The following is an 18,991-nucleotide window of genomic DNA, read 5'->3' on the forward strand; positions in this document are numbered from 1 at the left end:
GAGCAAGCCTGGAGCACTTGGGGAGGCTTCTCCTCTACCCCTACCCCTCTCTGAAAAGGGTCCCCGGGTCCCTGAACACGTTTCATCGACACAGCCAAGTCTCAGAGTCTCAGGCAGCTTTCTTAGATGCTGTTTCCAGGGGTGGACACTAGGCCACATGGTTTGGGAGGCCTTTTTCCAAGCTCAGCAGCAGATGCCTGTGCTTCCTGGGAAGGGACATCTGACATCAACCAGGGAGGCAAGATCTACTTGTGAGGAGGCCAGGCCCCTGGGTTTTCTGGGCTGGGAGAATCCAGCTGCTCTGTTTCTCCACTGGTGGGTGACCAGCCTCAAGAAGGGACAGCAGAGAGCCTGGCAAGGTAATAACTTTCCAAAATGCCCACCATGCGCAGGTGCACAGGAAGCTCGTGCGCACCCACGTGACACCCTTCCACCTCCCAAAGCAGCCCAGGGCGGGCTTCCCGGGGCGCTGCCCCCTCTTCTCCCTGAGCCTTTGCAGCAAGACTCAAGAAGGAGACTATGACAATGTGGAGTAACCTCTCTTTTATCTGCAGCCTGGAACAAACAATTGAGTAGAATGTGAGTGCCAGAAACAAACCGTAAAGCATTTGTGTTTTTTTCTTCAAGAAACTAATTCCCCCCCCCTTTTTTTTTTTTAAAAAAGACTTGTTGTCCTCCATAAATAAGTCAGGACCAGTTTTAGATTTGACCAGTGGAAACGCTCCTGATAGCGGAACCGCGGATGACTAGGCAGCAGCCCCTTCTCTCCGTCGAGGATTGACTGGCCGGGAACAGGGCACTTGCTCAGAGAACGCAGGCCCAGCCTGGCTCGGGCGGCGCCCGACAGGTGCAGACAAGCACATCCCATCTTACCACGAGGGAAGTCCTTTCCCAACTAGATCCTCCCAAGCTCCCCACGTCCACCCCTGACGACCACACGAGACCGCCGACGGGCACAGGCGTGGGCTGTGGAGAGGCTAGAGCTGAGCGCCCGAGAGGCGCACCTGCCAGGCAGCGACGGGAAGCAGAGGCCAGTTCCCCCTCCCCCCACCCCCCACCGTCCCCCGGAGGGCTCCCTACCTTCACTGAAACCAGGAGGTGGCAGAAGATAGAGCCCGGTTAAAAGTGGCCTGGGGGAAGTGAAGATGCTCTCCGGGCACAGGAGCTGCAACGCGACTCCCTGGAAAGTGTCCCCGAACTCCACCTGCTGAAAAAGGGGCGTAGGAATGGCAGGGAAGGTGGCTGGTGGCCGGTGTCGGTCCTCCAGTGGCAGAAGCCGCCTGCCTAGGGGGAGCAGCCCCTCCACCCTAAATCGCGGCGGGATGCCCAGCGGCTCACGATGCGCCCCCTTCCCGCGCCCGTGTTCCGTCCCGAGACCCACACAGGGAGGGCTCCTTTCCAAGCACTTACTCGAAAGGCACCCCGCCAGCCCCACCCCGCCGTGAGAGGACTAGCGAGTCAGGCGTCGTGCCTCGTGCGGGGACGCACCCGGGGAAGGTCCGCGCCTGCAGGGGGAGGCTCGCCGGAGCGCGGGAGCAGGTGGGACCCGGCCGCGTCCGGTGCGCACGTGAGGTTGCGGATGCAAGTGCTCCCGGGAGCGCCCCGCTGCGGGGACCGGTACACCGCTGCGGGGGGCGGCCGGTCCTCCGCAGACGCGCCGTAAGGCTCAGGGCTAGTTTCAGATGCGCGACCAGCCGGCACTCGTCCAGGACTCCCGCCGAGTCACACGGCACCAGCCGGCGCTGGGGTGGCGACGGCGGGAGAAGGAGGCTGATGGCTATTTCGTTCAAACGTCCGGGCCAACCTTACCTCCTCCGAGACCTCCGGCTGCGGCGGGGACCGCGCGCCCGAGGCCACGGCGAGCGCCGGTCCCCGGGTCTGCGTGCGCCTTGGCGGGGCTTTTTATAACCGAGGCCCCCGGGCTTCGGCTCTGGGCCGTCCCGGGACGGGGCAGGCGGGCTCGGCGGGCCCACCCTAGCTTCGCCAGGAGCTGCCCTTGGCGCAAGCCCGCTCCTCCTTGACTCTTGCTTCTGCAGTGAGGGGCGCAGACCTGGGCCACGGCGGGACCGAGCGCGCAAGTTGATGAGGGGCCCGTCTGGCCCTGCCCCCACCCAGCACTCGCCCAGTGCGCGCCTCTTCCCCGCCCGGAGCCCGCGCCCCTTGCTCAGTCTCGAGCCCGGAGGGGTTAACGGGTGCTGGCGCGGGCCCTGGAGGACACCAGCCACGGCCCCTTCTTCCTTCCTCAGTCAGGCTTGGGAGGGGTCCCTGGCTCCCTGTGTGACCTCGTGCATGCGACTCGGCCTCCCAGAGTCTCGATTACCCCTTCTCTCTTGAAAAAGAAAGGAAAGAAAGAAAGAAAGAAAGAAAGAAAGAAAGAAAGAAAGAAAGAAAGAAAGAAAGAAAGAAAGAAAGAAAGAAAGAAAGAAAGAAAGAAAGAAAGAAAGAAAGAAAGGAAGGAAGGAAGGAAGGAAGGAAGAGAGAGAAAGAGAGAGAGAGGGAGGGAGGGATGGAGGGAGGGAGGGAGGGAGGGAGGGAGGAAGGAAGGAAGGAAGGAAAAGAAGGCATTATCTCCCTCCCAAAACCGTTCATTCATGCAGACCTTTTTCCATTCAGCGGTATTTATTGAAGGCCTACAACGTCTTAGGCGCTAGGACCTAACAGTGACATGAACTTACATTTCAGTCCGGAAAGATGAACTTACATTTCAGTCCGGAAAGACAGACAATTAACATGAGAAAAACACATGGAAACCCTACAATTCCACTCCTAAGTATATGCTCAACAGAAATGCCTATGTGTGCACCAAAAGACACCTACTGATGTTCAGAGCAACACTATTTGTAAGAGCCCCAAACTGGAGACACCCCAAATGTCCACCAATAGTTAAGTGAGATAAATTGTGATATATTCACACAACGGTATATCCATACAATGGAATATTATTCAGCCATGAAAGTAATGATAAACATGATATATTTCACAATAGAAATGAAGCCTGAAAACATTATTCTAAGTGATAGAAGCCATTCATAGAAGGCCACATATTATATAATTTTTTTATTAAAAATTTCCAGAATAGGCAAATTTATAGAGGCAGAAAGTAGTGTTTTTGTTCTTGTGTTTGTTTTTTGCCCGGGGCCGGGACATTGGCGAGGGGGGCAGAGCAAGCGGAATGACTGCTGTGAGCGCAGAGTTTTTTGGATGATGAAAATGTCTCAAACTAATTGTGGTTGTGGTTGCACAACTCTATATATAGCAAAAAACCATGGAGTTGTGCAATTTAAATTCTATGGTCTGTGTTCATATCTCAGTGAAGCTGAGTATATGTATATATGAAATGTATATCAGACGTATATCAGATGCTGTAAGTACTACAGAAAAAACTAGGAAGGGGAGCTAAGACTGGGGTTGAAGGTTGGAATTTTAAATAGATCGTAGGAGGGCCCACGGAGAAGGTCATGTGTGATCAAAGACAATCTGAAGGAGGTGAGGGGGTCAGGCAGCTATCTAGGGGGAGAGCTATCCAGGGCCTGCGTTTGTATCTGGGCTTTGTCACTGTCCATATGTATGACCTTGGACAAGTTACTTAATGGCCTGGTGCCTCAGTTTTTCCATCTGTAAAATAGTTATTCCTGTTTTCTATTAAAATGACCAATAGTACCTATTTTAAAAAGTTATTATGTGTCTTAATGTTTAAAAGAAGATAAAGCACTTAGAACTGTACACTGGAGCTAAGTAAAAGGCTTTGTATTTATTTTTATTAGCTCCTCCTGCAAGCACAAAAAGCCTTTGCATTCTAAGATAGAAGCATGCCTGTAATGTCATGAATCGAGGGGACTGGGGGAGGGGCTGGTGCAGAATACTGGGCAAGGGGGAAGATTGTAGGGCATGGGGAGAGGGTTTGTAACTTTTACCTTCTGAGATGGGAAACCGTTGACAGGTTTTGAACAGAGAAAAGACACTACTTAATTCACGTTCTAACATTATCTCTCTGGCTTCTGTGTTGAAACAGACTAAGAGGGGACAAGGACGCATGCAAGGGAAGCGGTTTCTGAGCCGTTGTAGTAATATAGGTGAGAAACGGTGGTTGTGCTGAAAAGTTGTCAGATTCTTGTTCTACTTTGAAGACAGAGGCAAGCTCTGTTGAAAGATTGAATCCTGTGTATGAGAGAAAGAGACTGGTTTTGACCCAAGCAATTGTCAGAATTCAGGTTACATTTATTGTGACGAGGTAAGTTTTTTGACCTTTGGTGAGGGGAGTAGAGGGGGTAGGAATGGGGACTGAAGAAGGGATGGAAATCAGCCTTTTAGTTTTAGACATAAAAACTTGAAATACCCATTACACACCCAAATGGAGGGGCATTCAGGAAAGAGGTTCGAGGTTCGAATAAGAAAGACAATAGATGGAACATTTGTTCTTCCACAAATATTTATTGAAAGCCTACCCTGTTCCAGGTCCTATTCTAGGTCCCATTCTAGGTTTTGGAGACACTTGTGAGAAAGACAACAAAAGGTCCTCACGACTTCACCTTCTAATGGTGAGAGGTCATAAATAAGTCAGCAATCAAGCGCAGTAATGTATGGAGAGACTTTAGCTCTCTAGATGGGACACAATGTACAATTGCTATTGTTTTCTTTTTTTAATATTGGAGCACTGCAAGCGCCAGAAGATGGAAAGCTTCCTTTTCTCAACCGGCGACACCCAGGTATCCCTGCCTCAATACCCGCCCGGTTTCTAGCGCAGAGGAATGGCAGTATTGCGCAGGCGCGGCCTCACTCTGGCGTCCTAGGAGACGGACTCCGAAAGCCTCCGCGCAGGCGTAATTCAAGAGGCTGGGGAAGTCCGAAGCGGGGGGGATGGGGCGGGGCGAACTCGGAGTGCGCCTGCGCACGGCGCACTCTCGCTCAGAAGAGCCGCAGTCTCGAAAGCGCCAAGGCTGTGTTTCGGTAATCTTTGGCCAGCCTCTCCCGCGAGGCCGGCGTCGCAGGACTGCACCCGGGCGGGGACGCCCACCGGGCACGGGACGGAGCCACGATGCCGGTGAGGAGAGTGGCTCAGACCGTGCGGTTCCTCCTCATCTCAGCGGCCTGGCCCGGGGGCGCGGCCGTTACCATGGAGGCGCGGAGCGGGAGGGTGGCCGGGGTAGGGTGGGGCGGGGCAGGGCCCGACCGTGCGGCCGTGTGTTGGGGAGCCTGGAGAGTGGGCCCGTGGCGCCCGGGGGTCCGGCTGGCCCTGGGAGGGACTCAGGGCAAGCCCCGCTGCCTTGGTCGCTGCTGCATCCTGCAGGGCCTGCGCTGCCTGACAAAAAGGCGCCGTGCCGGAGGATGCGCTCTCGCTCGCAGCCCTGCCGGCTGGGTAGGGCGCCTGGGAGCGGCCGTGGGGGTCGGTTTTGGATGCTCCGCGCCCCGTTGGATCTCCGGAAGGCAGCAAAACGAGGGCTGCCTCCCCCACTGCAGGCCCCCTGACTCGAGCTGTCATTGCTCGTGTGGCGCCTGAGCCAGCAGCGCAAGAATGTAACCCGTAGGGGTCTTTGTGTGTGAGGAGGTCGGGAGTGGGTGCTGGTATGTTTGTCTTGCAGGATTTCACAGGTTGTTACCGAGCACTTAGTCAGGGGGCGTCCGTAGTCCAGCACAGGGGACGTGGAGAACACCTGTGCTGAGGCCGGTTATTTGCTTGTTACGAGGCCTTGGACAATTATTTAACCTTTCTGGGCCATTAGTTCCCACATAATTTAACTTTTCTTCTTGGGGTTGTTATCAGGATGAAATAAGATACTACTCAGGAAAATCGAAGGACCGTGCTTGACATCTAGCATTAAATGCTCAGTATTCCCTGTCGTTGCTTTCAAGTTGTTTATCAATTAATTGGACAAATATTGGGCAGCAACCACATGTGAGGCATTAGAGATTGAGAAAAATCTCTATTTTGAGCAATATTGAGCAAAACCAGCCTGGCTCTTAACCTTGGGAACAAGGAACCTGGCCTTCTTGGGTAGAGGGTGAAAACCAGGCGTGTTTACAGAGACGAGGCACTTGATATTAACGAAGTTACTCGGTGGCAAACAATAGATAGAGGTAGATTCTGGTGAATTGTAAAGTGTTTCCATGTAGGGATGCTGGCCTGTAGATGTCAGATCAAACATGTTTTCAAGAAAATCTGAAATTGTGCCCTGGCTGGTGTGGCTCAGTGGACTGAGTGCCGGCCTGTGGACCGGGGGTCGCCGGCTGATTCCCAGCCTGGGCACAGGCCTGGGTTGCGATGGGGTCCAGGGTTGAGGGCATGAGAGGGGCGGCCAATTGCTGTTTCTCTCCGTTTCTTTCTCCCTCCTTTCCCCTCTCTATAAAAATAATAAATCTTTAAAAGAAAAAAAATCTGAAATTGTTACTTTGTAAAATTTTTCAGTTTTAGCAACTAATTTAGAAGATTTTTAAATACTATGAGCTGAACAAAAGACATTGGTGGGCTGAAACCAGCCCTTTGACTACCTGTTTGCAACCCCTGGTGTAGACAGAGAGAAAGACATACAATGAAATGATGAGCAATCAGAAGTGGAACTATAAGCAGATGTGGAAGAAGGCACGGGAACGGCATTCTCCGCGCCTGCACGGTCATACCTCATGTTATTCTTTGCTTTATTGTGCCTTGCAGATGTTTCGTTTTTTGTTGTACAAATTAAAGGCAAGACCTTTCATCAGCAAAAAGAGTACGATTCCCTCAATCGCAATACTCACTTTGTTACATTATGCGATTTACTTTTGTGGTCTGGAACCGAACCTTACGTCTCTCCGAGGTACGCCTGTACTCGGATTTGACCTACTCAGGGAAGTCTGCCCAGATGCAGTGACTGTTGGGCTGAAATCTGCAGTATAAATGAAGAGGAGAGTGAGACATGTTTCAGGCAGAAGCAACAGCACTTGAAAAGGCCTGTGGTGACTAGAAAAGGCCTAAAAGAAAGCCAGTGTGGCCGTGGCTAAGAAAGCCACACAGCATAACGTGTGAAGCAAGACAGGAGAAGCAGACATGGGTCAGAGCCAGATCTGGCAGACCACTTTAAGGATTCTTTAGAAAAGATTTTATTTATTTTTAGAGAGCGGAAGGGAGGGAGAAAGAGAGTGAGAGAAGAAACATCCATCGGTTGCTTCAACACGGCTGCGGTTGTGCCTGGTGCCATGAGCCACGACCTGGAATCCAATCGGCAACCCTTCAGTTTGTGGGATGGTGCCCAACGCACCGAGCAACACCAGTCAGAGCCATATTCTTGACTAAAGTTGTTAATTATGTTCACATGTGTTTTTCTGCAAGTAGGACACTCAGAGGAGGTCAGGGACTTTTGTGCAGAATGAGTCAATAATATGCTGGTTCATTTCTGCTTGAATAACATTTATTGTAAGTGTAAATTAGACTTTCCCTCCCCTCACTTGTATTGTAAAGGAAACTTTCCTTTTTCATATCTTTTAATAAGCTTTTTCTATGTAGCTGTAAGATCTTAAATTGCATTCGACAAATATTTATGGAGTGCTTACATGTGCAAGGCACTGAGATGGCAAAATAGCCTTTTTCGAGTTTTAAATTTAATCTGTTAAAGGTAAAAGTAAATGTCCTTTTCATTATTTGTAAATATTTCCCCTCCAGATTAATAAATCAGAGAAGCCAGAAAGCTGTGATAATGTGAAGGTGGTGGTTAGGTGCCGACCCCTCAATGAGAGGGAGAAGTCCATGTGCTACAAGCAGGCCGTCAGTGTGGACGAGATGAGGGGAACCATCACTGTGCATAAGACTGATTCTTCCAATGAACCTCCAAAGACGTTTACTTTTGATACAGTTTTTGGACCAGAGAGTAAACAACTTGATGTTTATAACTTAACTGCAAGACCTATTATTGATTCTGTTCTTGAAGGCTACAATGGTGAGTACTTTATATAGTTCACTTTAAAAAAAAAAAGGACTTTATCAAGGTATTCGCAGTACCTCATAAATTCACCTATTGTAATCATAGTTTGAGGAGTTGTAGTGAATACATACAGTTGTGAAACTGTCGATCCCAGTTCCGTTTATCGCCCCCAAACGCGCCTTGGTGTCTGCTGTCCCACCCCAAGGCAGCCACACGGACCTGCTTTCTGTTTATGGTTTTGACTTTCCTCAAAGTTTCATGTAAATCAAATCACACACTACCTCGTTTTTCTTATCTGTTTTCTTTCACTTAGCATGATGTTTTCGAGGGTCATCCATGTCGTGACATCTATCAGTAGTTCCTTTTTATTGCTGAGCTGTGTCCCATTGCATCACCATACCGCCTTTTATGATACTTGATGGAAATCTGGATTGTTTCCGTTTTTTGGCTGTTATAAATCATGCTGTGAGGAACCTTCTTTTTAAGTCTTTGTACAGATACACTTTAAGGTTTCTCTTGAGTAGAGACCTAGGAGTGGAATTGCTGGGTCCTACAGCTAATGTTTGTTTATCTTTTGAAGAAACTGTCAAACTTGTCCACAGCGGTGACTGTATACCTTCCCCGCCACCAGCATGGTGTGGGAGTTCCCAGTTTCCTCACATTCTTGCCAACATTTAGCCTATCAGTCTTTTTACTTATAGCCATTCTGGAGGATCTATAGTGGAATTTCATTGTTTTAACTCTTATTTCCCTGATGACTACCAGTGTTGAGTGCAGTTGACCCATGAACAATGCAGGGATTACAGGTGTCGAACTCTCACACGGTCTAAAAGCTGCATGTAACTATTACGTGTTAGTCGTTTATATATCTTCTTTGGTAAAATGTCTCTTAAAATACTGCTGATTTTTAAATTTGGTTGCTGTTCTTCTTATTGAGTCCTGCTCCTTGTATATTCTAAATTCAAATGTTTTTATAATATTTTCTTCCAGCCTGTGGCTTCTGTTTTCATTCTCTTAGTGGTGTTTTTTGAAGAGAAAAAGTGTTGAATTTTGCTGAAGTCCAGTTGATCACGTTTTTCTTTTATCATCATGCCTTCGGTGACATAGCTAAGAAACTTCTGCCAAACCCAAGACCACAAAGATTTCCTCCTATGTTTTTAAATTTAAATTTTATTTTTCATTTACAGTTTACATTCAGTGTTATTTTGTATTAGTTTCAGGTGCACAGCATAGTGGTCAGATAATCATATGCTTTACAAAGTGCTCCCCCCGATGTTTCCAGGACCTGCGCGAGACCGTGCATAATTGTTAAAATAGCATTGACTGTATTTCCTATGCTATACAACACTTCATCACTTTTGATAGGCAATAGTGAGAATGTAGAATGTGTTAATAAAGTTATCTCTAAATTACTCCTTTTGGGGCCTGCTAAAGAATTACAATTTGTTTTTATAGTTGAAGATGTAGCATGGAATAAAGAAAATACCAAAACTCTTCAATTTTAAGTGGGTTATAGGCTACATAAAAACAATTTCTGCTTGAGTGGAAGTCCTATTGAATATGTAAAGCTTACAGTGAGTGTTTGACAACATCCATTTATTCAAAATATATTGTTTACTGTTCATGGTACTTGGGGACACAACATTAAAGCCCTGTCATCAAGAAGCTTAGATTCTAATGGGGTAGATAATAAGATAAATAAATGTTATTGTGTGATAACTAGTAAGTGCAAAAGGAAAAAATAAAGAGGGATGGAGGATAGGAAGTTTTGGGAAGAGTTCATAATTTTAGATTGGGGGACAAGGACGTTCTCTCCAAGAAAGTGCCATCAGAGCACAGCTCTAAAGAAAGGGAGCGATCGCCCCGTGTGGATAGCTGAGAGCAGCACAGTCTAAGCAGAGGACCAGACCACAGGCGCAAAGCCCCATAAACACACATGTGCCTGGTGTGTTCTAGGAGTGAGAAGAGGCCAGAGGAGTAGCATCAGGTCAATGAATCCAAGAGCGTTAGACTAGGTCGCAGAGGTAAACAGGCCGAGCAGCTCATGCGGCTAGTGTAGGCCAGAGAAAGGACCTTGGCCTGCCCTTCCCTGTGAGTGAGATTCCCCTGTGATTTTTATCTAGCAGTTGCAAACGTTGTAGGCCTTACATTAAGGTCTGTGAATCACTTTGAGTTCCTTTTTGTATGTGGTATGAGGTAAGAGTTGTTCTTTCCTTCCTTATTTTCTTCCTTCTTGCCTATGGATATCCAGTTGTTCCAGCATTTGTTGAGAAAACTATCCTTTTCTTTGGAATTGGTGCCTTTGCTGAAAATTAATAGACCACAAAGGTGTGGGCTTATTTCTGGATGGTCCGTTCTATTCCATGTGTGTCCTGTTCTGAAATTGTGTGTTTTGAAATTAGGTAGTATATGGTCTCTAACTTTGTTACTCTTTTTTAGAATTATTTTGGCTGTTTTGAGGTCCTTTGTATTTTCATACAAATTTCAGGATCAACATGTCAATTTCCATAAAAAACACTTGGGATTTTGTTGAATTCTGACAATGTTGAGTCTTCCTGTCCAGAAACATATACCTGTCCATTTATTATGTCTTGTTTAATTTCTCTCATCAGTATTGTTATATTTTTTAGTATATAGACCTTGTACTTGTTTTCATAAGTTTATTTTTAAGTATTTTTTATGAATACTTTTGTGAATAGAATTGTTTTTATAATTTCATTGTCGGAATTGTGCATTGTGAATGTATAGAAATGCAATTGATTATTTTAGTAGTTTTTTAAAATTGAGATACAATTTAAATAACATAAAATTCACAGTTTTACCTATTTTGCAGTGTACAAGTCATGTGTTTAGTACATTCGCAGCGCTGTGCGACAATCCCCGTTACCTGTGTCCAGAGCATTTCCATCACCTCCCCGAAGAGTCTTTGTACCCATGTTAGTAGTTAACACCCACTTCTGCTCTGGCAACCTCTTGCTTGCTTCCTGCGTGCATGAGTGTGCCCGTTCTGGGCACTCCATGGAAATAGGACCATGCGCCATGCAGTCTTTTGTGTCTGGCTACTTAGCATAGCGTTTCCAGTGTTCATCCTTGTAGCATATATCAGTACTTCATTCTTTTTTTAGGGCAAAATAATATTTCATTGTATGACTATAATATAATTTGTTTACTCATTCATTAGTCGATAAACAATTACTTCCATTTTTTGACTTAGTAACATTATGAATAATGTTACTATGAACATTTTTGTACAAATTTTTATGTGAACATATGTTTTCAGTTCTTTTAGGAGTGGAATCACTCCTAAATTCAGTTCTTTTAGGAGTACCTAGGAGTGGAATCGCTGGGTCAAAAGGTTAATGGCTCTACGTTTCCACAGTGGCTGTACCATTTTATATTCCCACCAGCAATGTATGAGGCTTCCAATTTCTCCACATCTTTGCAAAAACTTATTATTTGTTTGATTATAGCCATCCTAATGGGTGTGACGTGATATCATTGTATTTTGCAGTTGATGTCCATTAGGAAAAAAAACAACAAAACTGTTGTGCCCTGCAACCTTGCTAGACTTGCTTATTATTTCTGTTACGCTTTTATTATTATTATTATTATTATTATTATTATTATTATTATTATTATTTTGTAAATTCCCTAGGATTTTCTACAGGCAAGAGCATGTTGTCTGCAAATAAAGACAGTCCAACTAATTTCTTTCTTTCCTATCCTTTGGTTACCGGGATTGCACTGTAGCTTCCTAATTTCTTTTTGTTACCTGAACTGCACTGGCTAGAACCGCCAGTGCAGCGTTGCATAGAAGTGGGGAGAGTGGACGTTCGTGTCTTGTTCCTGATCTTAGGGAGAAAACACTCACTGTTTTACCAGCGAGTATGATGCTATCTGCAGATTTTTCATGGACACCCTTTGCCAGATTGAGGGTGTTTCCCTCTGTTCTTAGTTTGCTGATAGCATCTTTCAGGAATATTCATTTTGTTAAAAGCAATTTTTTCTGCATTTCCTATTGAAAATGATCTTTTTTTCTTTTTCTTTTTTTTAAGTTTGTTAATATGGTCAATTGCACTGATTGATTTTTAAATGTGAAACCAGACATGCCACTTAGTCATGTTATATTATCCTTTTGTATGTTGTTAGATTTGATTTCTAAAATTTTTAAAAAATTTTTTGCATCTGTGTTCATGAGGGACATAAGTATATAGTTTTCTTGTAACATCTTTATATGGTTTTGTTATCAGGGTAGTACTAGTTTTATAGAAGGAGTTGGGAAATATTCCCTCCTTTTTAATTTTCTGGAAAAATATGTCTAGAATTAGTATTATATCTTTCCTAAGAGTTCATCAGTAAAGTCAACTGGGCCTGGAGTTTTGTTTGTTTGTTTATTTATTTGTTTTTGAGGGAAGGTATTTACAGGCTCATTTTTTTTAATAGATACATTTAATATGAGTGTATGGTTAGGTGTAAATCTATCATCTTGCTGTTTTTTATTTGTTCTCTTTGTCCTTTGTTCTCCTTTTCCTCTTTTTATGCCTTATTTTGGATTAATCAAGTATTTTTATTATTCCATTCTATCTTCCCTGTTGGCTTGTAACAATATATCTTTGTTTTATTTTAGTGGTTGCTTTAAGGTTTATATTATAGATCTTTACTATTTCACAGTTTACCTTCAAGTAATATACAACTTCATGTGTAACATAAAAATTTTACACTCTACTTCCATTTCTCTCCTCCCAAGCTTTATGCTATTGTTGTCGTATATTTTACTTCTGTGTGTTGTAAACGCCAAACCACATTGTTATTATTTTTGTTGAAGCCATCAGTTATCTTTTGAGGAGATTTAAATAGTAAGAAAACATCATACATACTTATGCACCCATTAGTCACCATTTCTGGGGCTCTTTATTTTTTATGTAGATCATGTTTCCATCTAGATCACTTTCCTTCTGCCTTGCAGAACTTCCTTTAACATTCCTTAGAGTGGGGTCCACTGGTGATGGCATTCATTTTGCCTTTGTTTTTGAAAGTATTTTCACTGGGTATAGGATCCTAGGTTCGTAGTTTCTTCTTTTATTATAGCACTTTAACGATAGTGCTGTAGCCTTCTCATTTGTATTTCTTCTGATCAGAAATCTGCTTTCATTCTTATCTTGGTTCTTCTATATATAACATGTCTGTCTGTGTCTGCTTTTAACATTTTCTTCTTTATCACTGGCTTTGAGCAATTTGATTATGATGTACCTTTGTGTGTATTTCTTCATGTTCCTATACTTAAGGTTTATTAAGCTTCTTGGATTTGTGGGTTTTGTGGTTTTCATCAAAGTTGGAGAAATTTCAGGCATTTTTTCTTCAAATATTTTTTTCTGTCCCCAATGTCCGCTTTTTGTAGGACCACATCGATGTGTATATTAGGCTACTTGAAGTAGTCCCACAGCTCAGTGATTTTTAAAATTTTTTCTGTTTCATTTTTGATTGTTTTTGTGTTATGTTTTCTTTGTGATCTTTTCTTCTGCAGTGTCTGATCTGCCATTAACCCTGTCTATTGTATTTTTCATCTCACACATTGTAGTCTTCATCTCTAGATGTTGGATTTGGGTCTTTATTATATCTTCCATCAGGGTTCTTCCAAACTTCGATCCAAAGTTTCCACTGAACTTTTTAACGTGTAGAATGTAGTTTTTATAACTGTTTAACTATTTTAATGTCCGCGTCTGCTAATTCTAACACCTTTGTCAGTTCTGAGTTGCTTTTGATTGATTGATGTCTTCATTATGAGTCATACCTTTTTGGTTTTTTGCAAGCTCAGCAATTTTTTGTTGGATGCCAGACAGTATGAATTTTACCTTGGGCCTTGGATATTCTTTTATTCCTATAAATATAAATGAGCTTTGTTCTGGGATGCAGTTACTTTAGAATCATGAGGAAAATAACTACCATTTACTTGTATTCTACCAGGCATCATGTCGGTCTCTTGAAGTGAAGTGTTTTATTTAGTTTTTACTATTAATGTAGGGTAGCTACGTTTTTACCCCCATTTTACCTTTGAGGAGCCAGTCTCTGGGTAGAACTTGTCTAAGGTGGATAACAAGTGGCAGCTGTGTGGAGTCACACTGAGGTCTTTCTGCTCTAGAGCCTGTACTCGTTTGCTGTAGTTACACTACCGTTTAATATCCACATTAAGTAATTAATATACACATTACAAGAAATGTTTTAAAATGACCCACAGTGTAAGATTTTGCATGTAGGGTTTGGGATTCTTTTTATTAATAATTAGGAAGGTCTCCTTGACTCTAGTATGTTAGTAGTGCTTTGCTCATGTGGCACAGAGAACATATTGTAATTATTTAAAATAAAGGTGAAATTTGTACAAGGATTTAGGGGAGAAATTGCACCACAGTATCAAAGGGATTATTTTAAGAGCTATTTTTAGTAGCATTAAACTCTAAAAAAACATTGATTCTCTTTGTTTCAGGGACTATTTTTGCATATGGACAAACTGGAACAGGCAAAACTTTTACCATGGAGGGTGTTCGAGCTGTTCCTGAACTTAGAGGAATCATTCCAAATTCATTTGCTCACATATTTGGTCATATTGCAAAAGCAGAGGGTGATACAAGGTAAAAATTCTTTTATTTTCTCATATTGAGAAGTACAAACATAAGAAAGGCATATGGTACAAGTTTATAAACACATTTTAAAACTGCTATTATAAAAATTTCACTTTCATGTTTTTAAAATGATGTTTTATTTGTAGATTTTTGGTTCGAGTATCTTACTTGGAAATATATAATGAAGAAGTTCGTGACCTTTTGGGCAAGGATCAGACACAGAGGTTAGAGGTAAGGATAATTGCAATTGGAGTACTTTCCAAAGCAATAGAATGTTTACTAACTTAAGATCCTTTTGGTACAAAAAGTACTTTTAATATTTCACTTATTTTTTGATCAGATAATATGATCACATGGTTTAAAAAGAAAAATGTTGTAAAATTCATGCACCAAAGTCTTGTTCCTGCCGTGTTTGCCCCATTTCTCCCCACCTTAGAGATAATCGTTTTCAGTGTTCTTTTACTGTTTTTATGTAAATACAAACAATTTTATTTGCACTCCAAAAGTGACATACTATATACATCACACGCAGTTATAAGAAATAATATGGGGAGATTACCACTTAAGCAGATGTACTGTTTATACAATTTTCCCCAATGGTAAACTTTTACATAGTACATTATTACAACCATGATGTCAACATGGATACAACCTCCAGGCCTCATCCAAGTGCCCTCGGTTTTTCTCGTACTGTTTTGTGTTCTGTACTGTTTCATCACATGTAGGTGGGAATGTTCACTACCACAGATTGACACTAACACGGTCCATCACAAAGGCGCCTTATGTTGCTCTTTCAAAACCACGCCCACTTCTCCTGTCCCCGTCCCTAACCCCGGACAACCCCGTATCTGCTTTCCAATTCAAAAATTTTTTCATCTCAACAATGTTATATAAATATAATTATACAATATATATAACCTTTTGGGATTGGCTTTTTTCACTTGGTATAACTCCCTGGAGAGTCATGCAAGTTGTTGAATGTATTTCTAGTTCATTCCTTTTTATTGCTAAGTAGTATTGCATGGTATGTATGTGCACCATTTGTTTAACTATTCACCTGTTAAAGGGCATCTAGTTGGTTTACAGGTTTTGGCTATTATGAATAAAGCAACTATGAATATTCAGACAGATTTCTATGCAAGGATAAGTTTTCATTCTCTGGTATGAATTCCCAAGAGTACTCCAGAATTTAAATCAGAAATTTTTAAAGTAGTGCAAATATAGGTATTAAGACTGGAGTGCAGTCACAGATACTGGTGTTCTCAGTCTCTCTTTCAACTCCTTCACCTGAAGAAAGAACCAAGCTTTCTGACTGAGAAATTCTAGTTTGTACACTTCTGACAACCAAAACTACTTATTGGCACCAAAAACTACTTATATCATGCACCTTAGAAAAGGGAAAGTGAGATTATATGCATAAATACCAGATAATCTCAAAATTTGTTAATTGGTACATTATGCTGTTAACTGACAAATGATGCTGATTCACATTCATTGTGGGTTTTGGTGCTTTTTTTTTTTTTTTTAAAGATTTTATGTATTTACTTGTAGAGAAAGGGAGAGGGAGGGAAGAAACACCAATGTGTTAGAGATACATCGATCTGTTGCCTCTCGCATGCCTCCAACTGGGGACCTGTCCAGCAACCCCAGCATGTGCCCTGACTGGGAATCGAACCAGCATCCTCTCCACTTGCAGGCTGGTGCACGATCCATTGAGCCACACCACCCAGTGCTTTTTGTTTTTTAAATTGAGACATAATTTGCATAGCATAATAGTCACCCTTTTTTAAAGTGTACAATTTAGTGGCCCTTAGTATATTCACAATGTTATAGAGCCCTCACTACTATCTGATTCTAGAGCATTGTCATTACCCCAAAAAGAAACCCCACAACCCTAGCTGTCACCCCACCCCCATTCTCCTTAGTCATAGCCAGCGATTGATCTACTCTCTGCCTCTATAGATTTGCCTGTTTTGGACGTGTCATGCAAAGGAGCAGTGCAGTATGCGGTCCTTTGTGACTGGCTTCTTTCACTTGGCATCATCTTTCATGGTTCATCCATGTTGTAGCAGGATCAGTACTTCATTTCTCTTTGTTGCTGAACAGTAATCCATTGTATGGATATACCACATTTTATTGATTACTTCATCCATTGAACATTTGGGTGGTTTCTACTTTTTGTCTATTACAAATAACGCTGTTATGAACATTCTTGTTCAGTGTTTTGTGTGAACATATTCTCAGTTTTCTTGGTTGTGTACATATCAGTGTAATTGTTGATCATGTGATAACACTATTTTTAACCATTCGAAGAACTGCCAGACTGTTTATTGCAACGGCTGTACCATTTACATTCCCATCAGCAATGTATGAGGTTTCCAGTTGCTGCATATCCTCATGGACACTGTGTTCTCTGTCTTTTATTACAGCCACTATAGTTGGTGTGAAGTGGTATCTCACTGTGGGCTTGGTTTCCATTTCCCTGATGGCTAATGATGTTGAGCATCTTTTCACATGCTTATTGGTCATTTGTGTACCTTCTGTGGAGAAATGTCTGTTCAGATCCTTTGCCCATTTTTTATTGGGTTATTTGTTTTTATGTTGAGTTGTAATAGTTCTTCATACAGTGTTGATACAAGTCCCTTATCAGAGAGATGATGTGCAAAGTTTTTCTTCATCTGTGGGTTTTCTTTTTACTTTCTTGGTGAGGTCTCTTGTAGCACAAAAGTTTGAAATTTTGATCATTTCTGATTTATCTTCATTTAGTTTTGTTTTGTGGCTCCCGCTTTTGGTGTTCTATCTAAGAAACCATTGCTTCATCCAAGATCTTGAAGGTTTATGCCTGTTGTCTTCTAAGGGTTCTGTAGTTTTAGCTCCTGTATTTAGTTTGTTGATCCATTCCGAGTTGTTGTAAATGCTGTGAGGCGGTGGACTGCCTTTATTCTCGCGACTGGAGACGTCCAGTTGTCTCAGCGCCGCCTATTGAAAGGATGATTCCCCCCATTGCAGTTTGCTTTTTTCACTGAGCAATGAACTGTGGCAATCTTTCAGTATTATTACAGAGAAGGCTTCCTCGTATTTTTTTTTCTTTGTCCTTTTTCAAAGCTGCATGATATCCTTTGTATGGACATAATGAAAATTTACTTAGCCAGCCCTCTGTTGGTGAACACTTTGGTTGTTCCCGTCCTTTTGCTGTCACAAGCAATTCTGTAGTAAGCGTCACACATGCACAGCCATATCCGAGGATGCATGTGTGAAGCAGTACTGCTGAGTCAGGTGGTAAATATGGCAAAATATTTTAGTCTTTTAGGAAAGGAGACCAACATAAGGAAAATAATAGCCTTTAAAATATTAATATTGGAATTTTGAGTGGAATTGCATTGTAAGATAATTAGTAATGTATGTAGACTAACTGCAGCTACTATTACTGAGCTCTTATGATATGGTTGTAGGCATTCGGTGCAGTACAGTGTGGTAGTAGTACATACTGTATTTCATTTACTATTCCCAGCAGTCAATTTTGCTGATGTGAAAACTGAAACCTAGAGGAGTTTCCTGACTTGCTGAAGGTCATGGAGCAGGTGAATGGTGGTATCATCCAGCATTAAGAGGGTGGTTTCTGAGGTCCTATCACCTTAGTTTGAGTTCAGACTTTGATCTTTTGAGCAAGTTACTATACCTTGATTAGCCTTAATTTTGCCATATGAAAATGGAAACAATAGTATCTACTTCATAGGATTATTGCCAACATTAACAAGGTAATACAAAGTATTTAAGTCAGTGATTGAAACATCATGTTCAATAAATGTTAGCTTTTTAAAAAGTTTACTCTATAAACTTAGCTTTTGGAACAATATAGCAATATATTACAGGCGTAAGGATTATTTGTGTTTGTTGGACCTTAATAAAGGCTTATTCTGTAATGATAATGCACACATAGCAAATGTGGAGTTTTGGGGTGCTAAACTAAGTAAACGTGCTAGTTGTCATCTTTAGTTTTGATGGATACTTTGTTAATTCTGTGCTCTTATGTTTTAAAAGTTTATTGTTTTATTGCACAAATTATTAGAATAAAAATCATTTGGAAAGAACATTTCCATTTTTGTACATGGAAATGTTCTTTCCATGGAAATGGAACTGTTCCATTCAGCAACAGTTTCATCAATGGTTTTCAACTGTATTAGACCCAGTGCCTCCCCTCATTTGTAAACATTTTATTTACTTATTTTTAGAGGGAGGAGAAGGGAGGGAGAAAGAGAGAGAGAGAAACATTGATCAGTTGCCTCTCGTGCCCCAAGCTGGGGTCCAAACCCGCAACCCAGGCATGTGCTCTGACCAGGAATAGAACCGGCGACCCTTTCCCTTGTGGGTCGACACCCAACCAACTGAGCCACACTGGTCAGAGCCAGTGCTTCCTTTTTATAACAATATTTTGTAGTGCTTCTTTGACTATCCTGAAATAAAATCATGGATGATAAAATA

The 18,991-nt window shown here is 42.5% G+C and overlaps 1 protein-coding gene across 2 annotated transcripts in view; it reads left to right on the forward strand.

Moving 5' to 3' along the window:
- The first annotated feature begins 4,891 nt into the window (after positions 1 to 4,891).
- KIF3A (kinesin family member 3A) overlaps positions 4,892 to 18,991 on the forward strand; it is a 42,680-nt gene continuing 28,580 nt past the window's right edge. For both annotated transcript variants that reach the window (XM_054568490.1, XM_054568491.1), the window contains exons 1-4: positions 4,892 to 5,041; positions 7,634 to 7,907; positions 14,374 to 14,518; positions 14,656 to 14,740. In XM_054568490.1, the coding sequence (XP_054424465.1) occupies positions 5,036 to 5,041; positions 7,634 to 7,907; positions 14,374 to 14,518; positions 14,656 to 14,740 (510 nt within the window). In that variant the 5' untranslated portion in view covers positions 4,892 to 5,035. The remainder of the gene's footprint in view (positions 5,042 to 7,633; positions 7,908 to 14,373; positions 14,519 to 14,655; positions 14,741 to 18,991) is intronic.

This window comes from Pteronotus mesoamericanus, unplaced genomic scaffold, assembly GCF_021234165.1.
Source record: "Pteronotus mesoamericanus isolate MK-2021 breed Mesoamerican mustached bat unplaced genomic scaffold, CSHL_Meso_final contig_2, whole genome shotgun sequence".
Classification (NCBI taxonomy): Eukaryota; Metazoa; Chordata; class Mammalia; order Chiroptera; family Mormoopidae; genus Pteronotus; species Pteronotus mesoamericanus.